General features: G+C 41.6%; 1 protein-coding gene across 1 annotated transcript in view; it reads left to right on the top strand.

Annotated features, from left to right (window-relative positions):
- Nucleotides 1–10843: 10843 nt before the first annotated feature.
- Nucleotides 10844–11976, top strand: part of ACVR1C (activin A receptor type 1C) — a 78138-nt gene continuing 77005 nt past the window's right edge. Inside the window, exon 1 of the mRNA XM_057745013.1 lies at nucleotides 10844–11156. Coding sequence (XP_057600996.1) covers nucleotides 11084–11156 — 73 coding nt within the window. The 5' untranslated portion in view covers nucleotides 10844–11083. The remainder of the gene's footprint in view (nucleotides 11157–11976) is intronic.

Raw genomic sequence — 11976 nt, 5'->3', positions numbered from 1 at the left:
AAGTGAATCAGCTATATTTATACATACATGGCCATATACCCTCCCTCTTGAGTCTTCTTCCCACCCTCCCTATCCCACCCCTCAAGGTCATCACTAATCATCGAGTTGATCTCCCCGTGTTATGCAGCAGCTTCCCACTAGCTATTTTACATATGTCAGTGCTACTCTCTCACTTCTTACCAGCTTCCCCTTCCCCCAAACCCCATGTCCTCAAGTTTGTTCTCTACATCTGTGTTTTTATTCTTGCCCTGCCACTAAGTTCATCAGTACCATTTTTTTAGATTCCATATATATGCGTTAGCATAAGGTATTTGTTTTTCTCTTTCTGACACTTCACTCTGTATGACAGACCTTAGGTCCATCCACCTCACTTCAAATAACTCAATTTTGTTCCTGTTTATGGCTGAGTAATATTCCACTGTATACATCTGCCACATCTTCTTTATCCATTCATCTATTGATGGGCATTTAGATTGCTTCCATGTCCTGGCTATTGTAAATAGTGCTGCAATGAACATTGGGGTACATGTGTCTTTTTGAATTATGGTTTTCTCAGGGTATATGCCCAGGAGTGGGATTGCTGGGTCATAAGGTCATTCTGTTTTTAGTTTTTTAAGGAATATCCACACTGTTTTCCATAGTGGCTGTATCAGTTTGCATTCCAACAAGAGGGCTCCCTTTTCTCCACACCCTCTCCAGCATTTATTGTTCTTAAATTTTTGATGATGGCCATTCTGACTGGTGTGTGGAGATACCTCACTGTGGATTTGATTTGCATTTCTCTAATGATTAGTGATGTTGAGCATCTTTTCATGTCTTTGTTGGCCATCTTATTACAAAGTCTTGAGTATAGTCCCTGTGCTATACAGTTAGTCCTTGTTGGTTATCTGTTTTATTCATAGCAGTGTGTATATGTTACTCTCCACCTGACTCTTCTCAGTGTTCCCTCTCTCAGTGAATAGCCCTCCCAGGGCAGGCATCAGAACCCTGAGGGATACCTTGAGTCATTCCTCTCCTTTCCTGTCTCCCCCTTCTCTTTCAACAAATTGCTCTTTTTACTATTTCCTCTGCCAAAATTGGTTCCTGCCAAGAGTCTTTCTTCAGCCAGATGACTGAATAATCCTTTCGGCTAGTGACCTAGATTTCACTCTTACCTAGGCACAGCCCATTCTCCACATTAGAAGCTGGAGTGATATTTTAACATTTCAATCTTACCATGTCATTCCCTTTATTGAAAAATTCCAGTGACTTCACATTACTTTAAAAAAGAGGATCCAAATCCTTAACGTGGCATAAAAGGCACCCACCTGATCTCAATACTTCTTCAGACTCATCTCTAGCACTCAGATTTCTCTAAAACCAAGTGACTACTTGCCTTGAGTCTTTCACACACACACACACACACACACACACACACACACACACATGCACGCACTCAGCCCCTAACTAATTTCTATTCCACTTTCAAGCTCTGCTCAACACACTTCCTAACAGAAACTTTTCTTGCTACTTCTGACAGATTCAACCCATTGTAATTTTTAGAGTACCCTATATTTGCCCTTTCTAATACTTATCACAATTTAATTAATTCTGTAACTAGTTTTTAAGATCTTTTTCTTTTGTTTGATATAAATTTCAAAAAAGTAGATGACATTTCTTTTTTTTTTTTTTTTTTGCACTATATACCCAGTGTCTGAAATACTGCTTTGCACGAAGTAGGTATTAGGTGAATTGAGTAACAATTGATGAACCACCTGTGTGAGTTAGGTACAAAATGCCACTCCAGTTATATGATTTTTACCTTGTGGCAATTCTTTAACATTAATTTAAGAATATATTAATAGCTACTATTTAACTATTAATTTAATAGCTACTAACTATTCCTATTTCCTTTGGGGAGAAGTCAATTTTAAACACAATTTTTAGTAAGACTAGGATAGAAGAGGATGTGCATTTACACTGACTGAGTGCTTACCATGTAGAAGGGCTTTAGATCATCAAGTGATAACTAATTCTAGTGTAATTCTCACAATTGCCCAGTAAGAATTCATGAGAAAGGAATGGAAACCCAAGGGAAAACTTGACTATGGTCACACAGTTATCAAATGGCAGAGATGGCAATAATTCAAAGGTGTCAACAAAATAAGTCCACTTTTTGGAAATAACAGGACCAAAGTTACCTTCCAGCATATGATAGGACTACAGAATAATACCTTCTCTGCTGTAGGCATTCCATAAATATTTCTGAACAATTATGTCAACTTATTTAGATTTCTGTTAACAAAGGAGATGCTGGGATCTAGGTCTATTTGACTCAGGTGTCAAGAACCCATTTCCATCACATAATGGTCACTTCATTTATGGAATGAACGAAGGAAAGGCTCTTAGCAGTAGTACTTTGATATACGCACTGAAGATGAATTAATTGCCCAGAAAACTTAAAACGAAAGTGAAACTTGGGGCTTTGTGGGAGCCATCTTAATTAAATCAAGATAGAACACAGCAAGTTTTCCATCTGCTTCTATGCCACAAACTATCAGATACCTTGACCTTTGAGATTTATGAAAGAGTATGAAAACATCCTGTTCTCCATTTTGTTTGTCCTAAGGACACCATAGCTTGCTCATATGTCTTCCATATAGAAGAAACAGATGACAACTGGTTGTCCACTTCTCCTCACTCATATAGTCTGGGCTTGGTCTCTTAAGAGACAGCTGTAGCAGGGTAATGGGACAGACCACCCTCTTCAGCAAAACTCATATTTGGTGTTTTTGATTGTAGACTTGATGGTCAGTCATCCACAAAGAGATATGTCTGGTGCTGCAGTGAGTTGGCTCCCTTGCTACTCTGTGTGTGCACGTGTGTGCACCTGAGTGTGTGTCTCTTTTGGTGCTTTGGATCCTGATGTGGTTCTCCTGTGAAGCTGTAAGGCCACACCTTTGTGGATGGGAGGAGAGTAAAGGGTCTCACTTTAAAGAGGTGGATATTCCTGTAGTCAATGATGTGGTGAAGAGGAGGGTTCTCAGAGAAGAATGAACGTTTAGAAGGTGGGCTTTAGAAAGGCAAGAGGGAATGTCTGTTGCTCTCTGGGGTCAGCCTTCTCCTAAATAAGATGGCCTCTGCCAAATAGGCCACAGAGAAATGAGTCTGAAGCTGGGAGGGAATACATCTCTAGGAGACCACAAGGTAAACATGAACAAATGATATTTTATTAACTATGTTGCCTAGTTGTATGTTCCTATCTGGTTTGATTTCCCTTTTTATTATATCTGAGCTTTAAATGGAGTCTGTTTCACTCTAGCCTTGCATCAACTCCAGTACTAGGAATTTAGTGAACAGTTGTGTTCCACATTAAGCTGGAGTATTACAGGTGAACATTTTCTTCTATTTATGTCCCCATGTCCCCACTCTCTGCAGCCATGTGGTGGTGGCAGAGTTGATTATTGAGTTGTTTATCCATCCACCTCTTCCCCACAGGACAGTATTCTCTCCATTGAAACCTTGGAAGGTATTAGACTTGAGTTATTGAGCAAGATTCTGGGCTTTTTAGAGAAATATCTTCAGAGTTTTCTTTCTAGTAAGTTTCTCCACAGCCCTCAGATTTTCCCTTCATCATTGCTGTTTTCTGAAAGTCACGTAAGAAAAAGATTTCTTTCTCCAAAAAAAAAAAAAACCACACAAAAAAAACAAAAAACCTTTACAGGTACAGTATACAAATATCCAGCTATAGTACTAGCCTGATAGAATTTTGTTCATTCTGAGATATAATTTATCAACCAATAATCATACATTTTCAGAATCTTTCTTGTTTGAATGGGAGGAATGGGAGGAATTGTGTAGGAGAGAGGGGGCAAAAAGGCAGGAAATAAGAGAGGTTAGAAATATCAAAGCTGGGCTTACTTTGTCTCTTTTCTTGGAGTGAGGCTAATTTACTTTCAACCGGATGTGAGTCCTTTTGCCCAGAGTAGGAAGTGATAAGCTATGAGTCAACTTGGTTTTCAGTGATGGATCAAGGATTGGGTGACGTTTTCCCTCAACCACAGCAGTTTCTTAAGAATCTGATTCCCAGAGAATTCATAAATAGAAGTATCAATGTATTTTACATCTCTATACAGTAGATAAGGAGAAGGGGCACATCAGGAAAACAATGTACTCCATCTTCCAAAATGTCATGGTTTGCTGTATAGTTGATAATCCTAATGTAGGAGTCACCTTAAAGGAAGTGAGTGGGTTGATAATGACTTACTATGAGCCTCTAAGAGCAGGACACATGCGGGGGCCCTATCACAAGTACCCTATTTGGCATCATGATAGTAAAAGCTATTGGATTACATAGACAACTGAACAGGAAGTAATTGAGTTTGGAATTTTTGAGATCTTTCGCATCACTCTCAAATTTCTCCTCCGGAGCTTTGGGCAGTACTGCTTTCTATCATTGTTATTTTTGGTTTCTTGTCCTGTTAGGTTGTAGAAGAAGCTCTGACTTCTGAGTTTAGGAACAAGAGTCTTACTTTTAGGGGACAGAAAGTGAGTACTTTTGATAACTCTTTTCAGGGCTTTTGTCATTTGCAAACAGGCAAATAGAAAGGAACAAACACAACCACATGGTCCCTTTCATTTGGAAACAGGCCACTCATGGCAACCAATATTTGTACATAAACCATATATATTATCATAACAGAAAAAGGAAAACAAACATCGAGTATCTTCCAAAGAATTTCACCAACAATACTAAATCCTTGTAAATTTTAATTATATTTAAATATTCTTTTCCTTCTCACACATATGATTAAAATTCTATTCCTTGTATTTGTCCAACTTTTTTTAAAACTCAAAAAGACTTCCGCATAATTTTTATCTCATTATCAAAGGTTTTGTGCATGGGAAAATATTATTATTCCCAATCTGTGATAATAACAGTATCAAATAAAAGAAACCTACCTTAATAAGTTTAAGTAGGAATTACATTTATTAGAGAATATTAAGTAGCTCGTAGCTTCTCCAGAAAACCCCATGAACTAGGCTTGAAAGTTCACAGGCAGGGACAATATGCCAATCCTGCTACACTACTGGCCTTTGAGGTGCTCTGCCCTGTCCCCCACTGGGCACAGACAGTGCATCTGGCACCATCAACACCCTGAGGCTGGACAGTAAATGATTCTGCTAGGACCTCTCCTGCTGCTGCATCTGGACATATCTGCATAATAATCTAAAAGTGTGCTATTCATAAAATAAACCTTGCCGGTATATTTCTCCATTTTATATATGAAGAAAATAAAATGTGGTAAAGTTGTGGCCAAATAAGGCTTACAGAAAGTCTGAAACCTTAATTTCTGATTCTAACTTTGTAAAGATTAACTAACTTGCCTAAATTCTGGAAAAGTGAGATCAGAATCCTGGGCTCCTGGATCCCAGCTTGCCATTTCTTTTGGACCACCAGCACTTTTGAATATTCATCCTTTTTGGGAGGGGATTCCCTACGTTATGCATCCTTATCTCTCTCTATAAAAAACGGATGCTCAGTTCCCAAGCCTTTCTTGAAGCTACGGTTAGGGTGAAGAAAGCCACAGCTAGTGTCCAGATGCAGCAGCAGGAGTGGTCCTAGCAGAATCATTTACTGTCCAGCCTCAGGGTGTTGATGGTGCCAGATGCACTGTCTATGCCCATTGGGGGACAGGGCAGAGCACCTCAAAGGCCAGTAGTGTAGCAGGATTCGCGTATTGTCCCTGCCTGTGAACTTTCAAGCCTAGTTCATGGGGTTTTCTGGAGAAGCTATGAGCTACTTAATATTCTCTAATAAATGTAATTCCTACTTAAACTTATTAAGGTAGGTTTCTTTTATTTGCAACCCAAAACCTTGACTGATATAGAGTTCAAATTTCTTTTACTGGGATGACTTAGCCTCCAAGCCAGAGAATTCCTTAATGAATATTCTTTGGTCCCCTTTAAGGTTTACTCACTCAGTTTTAGCATTCACTCTCATTATTGGTACTTACCCAAACTACAGTCTCTGGTTTTGCAATGTGAATACAAAGGGGGACAAATCTTTAGATATAAAAATGTTGCTGTAGTTGAGCTAACTCATTTATTCAACAAATATAGTACTAATGTGTGGAGGAGCTGAGGGAAAGGTGAACATACACTTGGAAAAGTAGGTTTGGGGCAGTATGGTTGAGAGTCTTAAATGTTATTTACTTATTCATTCACTAAGTATTTACTGAGTGCTTATTATGTGCCAAGCTAATTCCAGTTGCCAATGTCAGAACTGTCAGTGGTAGAACTAGCAATATGTCTTAGGTAGCATTCAGTTACATGATCACATTTGTGCTATAAAAAGATCCCTCTGACTGAAGAGTCCGTGAGAATAGACTGGAGAGGAGTGAACCTCAAGGAAGGGAGACCAGTTAGGAGGCATTTTTGACATTTCAAGTAAAAGATGATGATTTGAGGTAGGATAGTTGCAGTGAGCTAGATAGAAGTGAAAAAATTTGAGAGATTTTTTAAAAATAAAAGAATCTATAGAAACTGCTGATTAATTGAATGTAAAAGATGAGACAGAGGGAAGTGATAACAGGGAAAAACCCAATGTATTTATCTGGGGTTAAAAATAACTGTCCTTTTTGAGTGATTTACTCAGGAAGATATGGATTTGTACTGAGTCATCTAACTCTCTTACCTCCTAGTGACCTCACTCCAGTAGAGTATAATTATAGGCCCATTCTAAGGAAATGGTCCAAGTGGTGGTGGCTTGCTTACTTGAAACTGAATCTCTGACCTACCTTTTACAGATAGAATAGAGCCTGTACTGAATGCAGCTAATCAGCTCAGCACACTGACATTAGTCAGCGGAAGAGAAAAGAGACAAAGTTTGAGTTTGTGGGAAGACCATGTTAATAGTATTAAAAGCATATGAAAATCAGTGAAGGGGGGCAGCCATTTTGGAAGGAGGTGAAAACACATAATGTGAATACTTTACAGAGACTTTAAGCTTTTAGCAGTGACAGTTGAGCCAAGAAACTGTTTGATATCCGCCCCGCCCCCATTATCCATGTCCGCAGAGGGGGGGCATTATTTTTCATTTTTATGAGACCTAAGTTGTCTCATGAGGTAGACACTTTGAAGCTACATATTGCAGAATCTCAACAAAGGTCCTAAAACACGTGACTATTTTCATGGCATAGAACAAATAACAGACAAAAGAGAAGAAGAACCGAAGTGAAACCAAAATTCCCCAACGCAAAGCTTTCTGGGATTAAGAGATGAGATGAGTGGAGATGAGTGTGTCATGCACTTCTTTAGAGAGAATGTGAGTTTAGGGAAGGAAAAATGCAGTAAAATGAGAAAAGATTAGACCCTGACAGTATATAGCAAATTATCATAGTATGCCTCCTCACCATATGCTTGTTCCATGACAAGTTCATGTTCCAAGATGAAACGAGAAATTAAGATGCATGGCATTCATGATTCTGGAAAGGATAATAATAAAAGAAACCTGTATGATAAAAAAAATCCTAAACAACCACTCTCAACCAATGGTCATTTTCAAGTTCAGTTATTACACATTTATTTGCCTTATTAATTTGGAATGTTATTCTGCAAATATATCAAATCTTTACAATTTATACCTGTTTCCCTTGGTTACGTAAGATTTACTCACCCAAAGTCTGTTTTGCTGATGGGTTATAAACTCCTCAATTATTTGTTGATTTTGTTTTCCTTTAATGATGAGAATCCAGGAGTCAGGATGTAATGTTGCTATGGTAATGAATATGTACAAATAGATGATTAAGGGTGGGGGAAAGTCTTGAGAAACATATCTGCATGTAAATTTCTTTCCAGTGAAATTAAAAAAAAATTTACACGTAGATTTTTTTCTGTTATGTACAAAAACATGAAAGATATATTATATCACATCTTGAACAACGGATTTGTGCTTTTTATATTAAATAACAAGAGTCACTCAATATGATCCAAAGAGTATTTTCTTAATAATATTTGATTTTAAAAGATATTGGATTAAAACTGGATTCACTTCCATAGGTGTGTTTATGTGTGTGTGTACAAATAAAGTATACACTTTTAAGTAAAAATTGGGACACGTTATAAGGATGAAGTTCTTTTCTTCAAGCCTATCAGAAATATTTATACTTGCCTAAGAATATACTTTGCTGGCCATTGGAATTCAATACATGGAGAGTGGTTAACTCCTTACTTCAAAGCTGCCATAGAACTGATGTTGGAAGAACATGCACTTAGGACAGAGGGAAGTGGTATTTGAAGATGCAGTTTAAAATAATCCTACAAGTTAAATATTTAGATTTTGACATATTAACCTTTTTTTGTTGTATCATAGAACTTTGCACCAAGAATTCAAGAGTTCCTGCTCCCTTCATTGGCTGGCCACATGTTGACTGGCAAGGTACCTAACATCTCTTGGCTTTTTTATACTGTACTTAAGACAAAGTTAATGATCTTTTGCCATTTGAGGAGGATTCATTAGACCGGCACTGTCCAACAGAACTAGAATGTGCGCCACATATGCAATTTAAAATTTTCTAACAGCTATATTAAAAAGTAAAAAGAAATAGGTGAAATTAATTTTAGTAATATATTTTATTTAACCCAGTGTATCCAAAATGTAATCATTTCAACATGTAAGCAATATAAAATTATTAATGATATATTTTACATTCTTATTTTGTAGTAAGTCTTTGAAATCCAGCATGCATTTTATACTTACAGCTCATGTCAATTTGGACTAGACACAAAGGTTCACTATTCACATGGGGCTGGTGGTTACTATAGTGGACGATATACCATTAGACTAAGAGGAAAGTGTTGAATTTGTTTAGAACATTGAAGTTATTCAATATCACACTTCTTGGGATAATAGCCTTGCTTTCTTAGAAGATCAGAGCTTTCCAACTTGCAGAGAAATTGCTTACTGTATTCAAGAGACAAAACACATATGTGGAGGGAAAATACCTGACATTAGCATAATGCCTTATAGTTTGATAGTATGTTCATATTCACTACCCTTTTTAATCCTGTCATGGTCCTGAGAAACAGGGAGGAATGAAGTTCCACTTACTTTTGAGGGAACAGGTCCCGATCTTTAGACTCCAAGTCTCATGATCCAATGGTAGATCACAATCTAGGGTATAGTTACCAAATAATCTGCAAGCCAAGTCAGCCAAAATATAATGTCCTAGCATTTTCTGTTTTTTTTTTTTTTTTTTTTTAAGGAAAGCATCTGTTTTGTGGGTGTCTGTAAGAGCTCAGGCTTGTCCCACATTTCCATTTTTTTTTTTTTTTTGTTTTTGGTTTATTTGTTTGCTAGGGTCCAGAATGAAATGAGAACAAAGTCTTTTTATGCTTAGGAATGTTCTGATTCATACAAGGTGGTGGGGTTAGGGGGGTGGGGGTGAGATCCTCAAGACTGTCACTATCAGGCATCAAAGTCCAACAAACATCCCACCCCAATAGTGTGAATCTTCGATTAGGTCAATTGTATACATCATTTCACCATAGATCTTCTATAGATGGGTTATTTAGAGCTAAACTAGGTGAGGAAGCAAGTAATATCTTTTACTCTAAAGCAATTAATTTATATGACAATCAATTTTCAAAGAGCCTCCTAACAATAGCTATAACACCAGTACTGGATTCTTGGCTTTTTATGTTGCTCAGTTTAAAATAATCCCATTCAGATTAACATACACACACTACTATAAGGACCTACTGTATAGCACAGGGAAATCTATTCAGTACTCTGTAATGGCTTATATGGGAAAAGAATCTGATAAAGATTGGATATATGTATATGTATAACTGATTCATTTTGCTGTAAATCTGAAACTAACACAACATTGTAAATCAACTACAGTCCAGGCTACACACCTGGATTGAATTCAGACTAATTTTTATTAATTGGTAACGCTGACCTTATATTTTCAAACACAATCCACAGTGGGAAGGACACTCATTTGATAATAAGCCCCAGGAATTTAAACAATACTCAAGCAAGTGTCTAATATATTACTTTAAATCATTCTTCACCTCCCATTAAAGCTTGTATATGATTCCCACACGCCCCTCACTTTTTCAATTGCTGAAATTGTAGTTGCTAAGGTATCTTCCATAGGACGGGTCTTCTACTGCTTCCTTCTATACCTGGATTACACATTGCAGACGGCCCCATCACCTGGCACAGGGAGTCCAGCTTCCGTCGCCATTCACAGAGGGCAGGGTCGCTTGAAGGCATCAGTTTTGTTAAGCCAAAACTGTAGGTAGCCTAGGCAGTGGGGCAATTGGTCATTTCCAGGTCTGGACGGAGAGGGCGCGCTTCCACAGACGCGCGCACAGCCAGGACGTGGCGGGGCGAGGAGCGGGCTAGGAATACCCAGGGTGTTTCAGGGCTCAGTCTATTTAAAGAACCTTTAGAGCGCTGGACGACAGACGAGTGTCACGAGACCTGGACGCGTGGATCTTCTGTGGGAGACTATAGAGCGGACCCCCAGGAAGCAATTCCTGCAGGGTTTAAGTTGTCCTAAAGTCCCCGTAGGGCTTCCCCTCCCGCCCCGTCCCCAGGATCAGCGTATCCAGGCCTGGGGGACTCCGCACCACCGCACCTGCTTTCTTAGCCTCCCCAGCCCCGCGCCCCGCGCCCCGCGCCCCGCGCCCCGCGCCCCTGCCGCGTCTCTCGGCCATCGCACCGCCGTTCCAGCCGGCCGCCTCTGCGCGCCGGCCCGACAGCGCCAGGCCCGGGGCGGCTACCGGAGAGCCCAAGGGGCGGAGGCGCGGCGGGGGCGGGCTCTTTCGCCGCCCCCCCGCCCCCGCCCGCCCGGCAGCCCGGGGCCCGTGGCAGGAGCGCCGCGCGCCGCCAGCCGCGGGGGGCGGGGGATGGGGGAGGCGGGGGCGGGGGGCGCCCGCGCGGATTAGCGCCAGCCGCGCGCCTCACGAGGGTGTCGGGCTGTGCTGCCCCGCCGCGCCCAGGGAACTTCAAAGCGGCCCGCGCCGCCCCGGCCGCCCCGCTCCGCTCGGCTCCGGGGCCTCGCAGCCCGGGCGCGGCGCCTGGTTGGCCATGACCCGAGCGCTCCGCGCCGCGCTCCGCCGGGCGCTCCTGCTGCTCGCCGCGGCCGCCTCGCTCTCGGCAGGTAACGACAGGCGGCCCTCTTTCCGCGCCCGCGAGGGTGGGAGTCGGGGGCGGTCTGCGGGTGTGGGCGGGGGGTGGGGGAAGAAGCGGCCTCGATGGGACTGACCTTCCTCCGGGCGGAGTGCGGAGCGCCAGTTAGACCGAGGGGGCGCGGGATAGGGCGCAGCGTGGGCACCTGACGGCTGTCCGCGGGGTGGACAGGTGTGTTGGGGATGAAGCCATCAGGAGGAGGGAAGAAAGCTGCAGGGACGCTGGGGTGTGGAATGAGGGGTGAGGCGGGTGACACATCTGGGGACAGTTTGTAGCGGAGGGAGTAGGAGAGCGTTTGTGGGTGTGTGCAGGGCTGGGAGTTGGGTGGCACCTTGAGTTCACTCCGCAGGGGCTTGGGGGACGCTCGGGACTGAGCTCCGGAGAGCTGAGCATGGAGGATGACACGGTGGTGGTGGGAGGGTGGGGAGTGGTAGCGGCGATTCAGTCTGCGTTTTAGGCGATGAGGGATACCTCAAAAGCCGCGGGTGCCAAGCTCTGTAGGCGGGAGTGGGAGCTTCAATCTGCGTGGTTTGCAAGGCACAGTGCTTTCGAGGTATGATCTTTACTAAGAGTTGCAGGAAAAAATTTTTCTGGCAAGAGTCCCAGCGTTTATAACAGGTCTGTGCTTTGGTAGGCTAAATAGAGCCCTCGGCCCAAGCTAGAAATTAAACATTTCTTTATAATGGTTACTAGAAACTGGGGCAAATGCATCTTTAGTAAAATTATAGTGCGCTATGATGAAAAACCCTTTAAAACTCTTTTCATTATAACATTATTCTGGGTTATGGAGA

Source organism: Hippopotamus amphibius, chromosome 8 (assembly GCF_030028045.1).
Source record: "Hippopotamus amphibius kiboko isolate mHipAmp2 chromosome 8, mHipAmp2.hap2, whole genome shotgun sequence".
Taxonomy (NCBI): domain Eukaryota; kingdom Metazoa; phylum Chordata; class Mammalia; order Artiodactyla; family Hippopotamidae; genus Hippopotamus; species Hippopotamus amphibius.
This window is presented reverse-complemented; position numbering and strand designations above follow the sequence as displayed.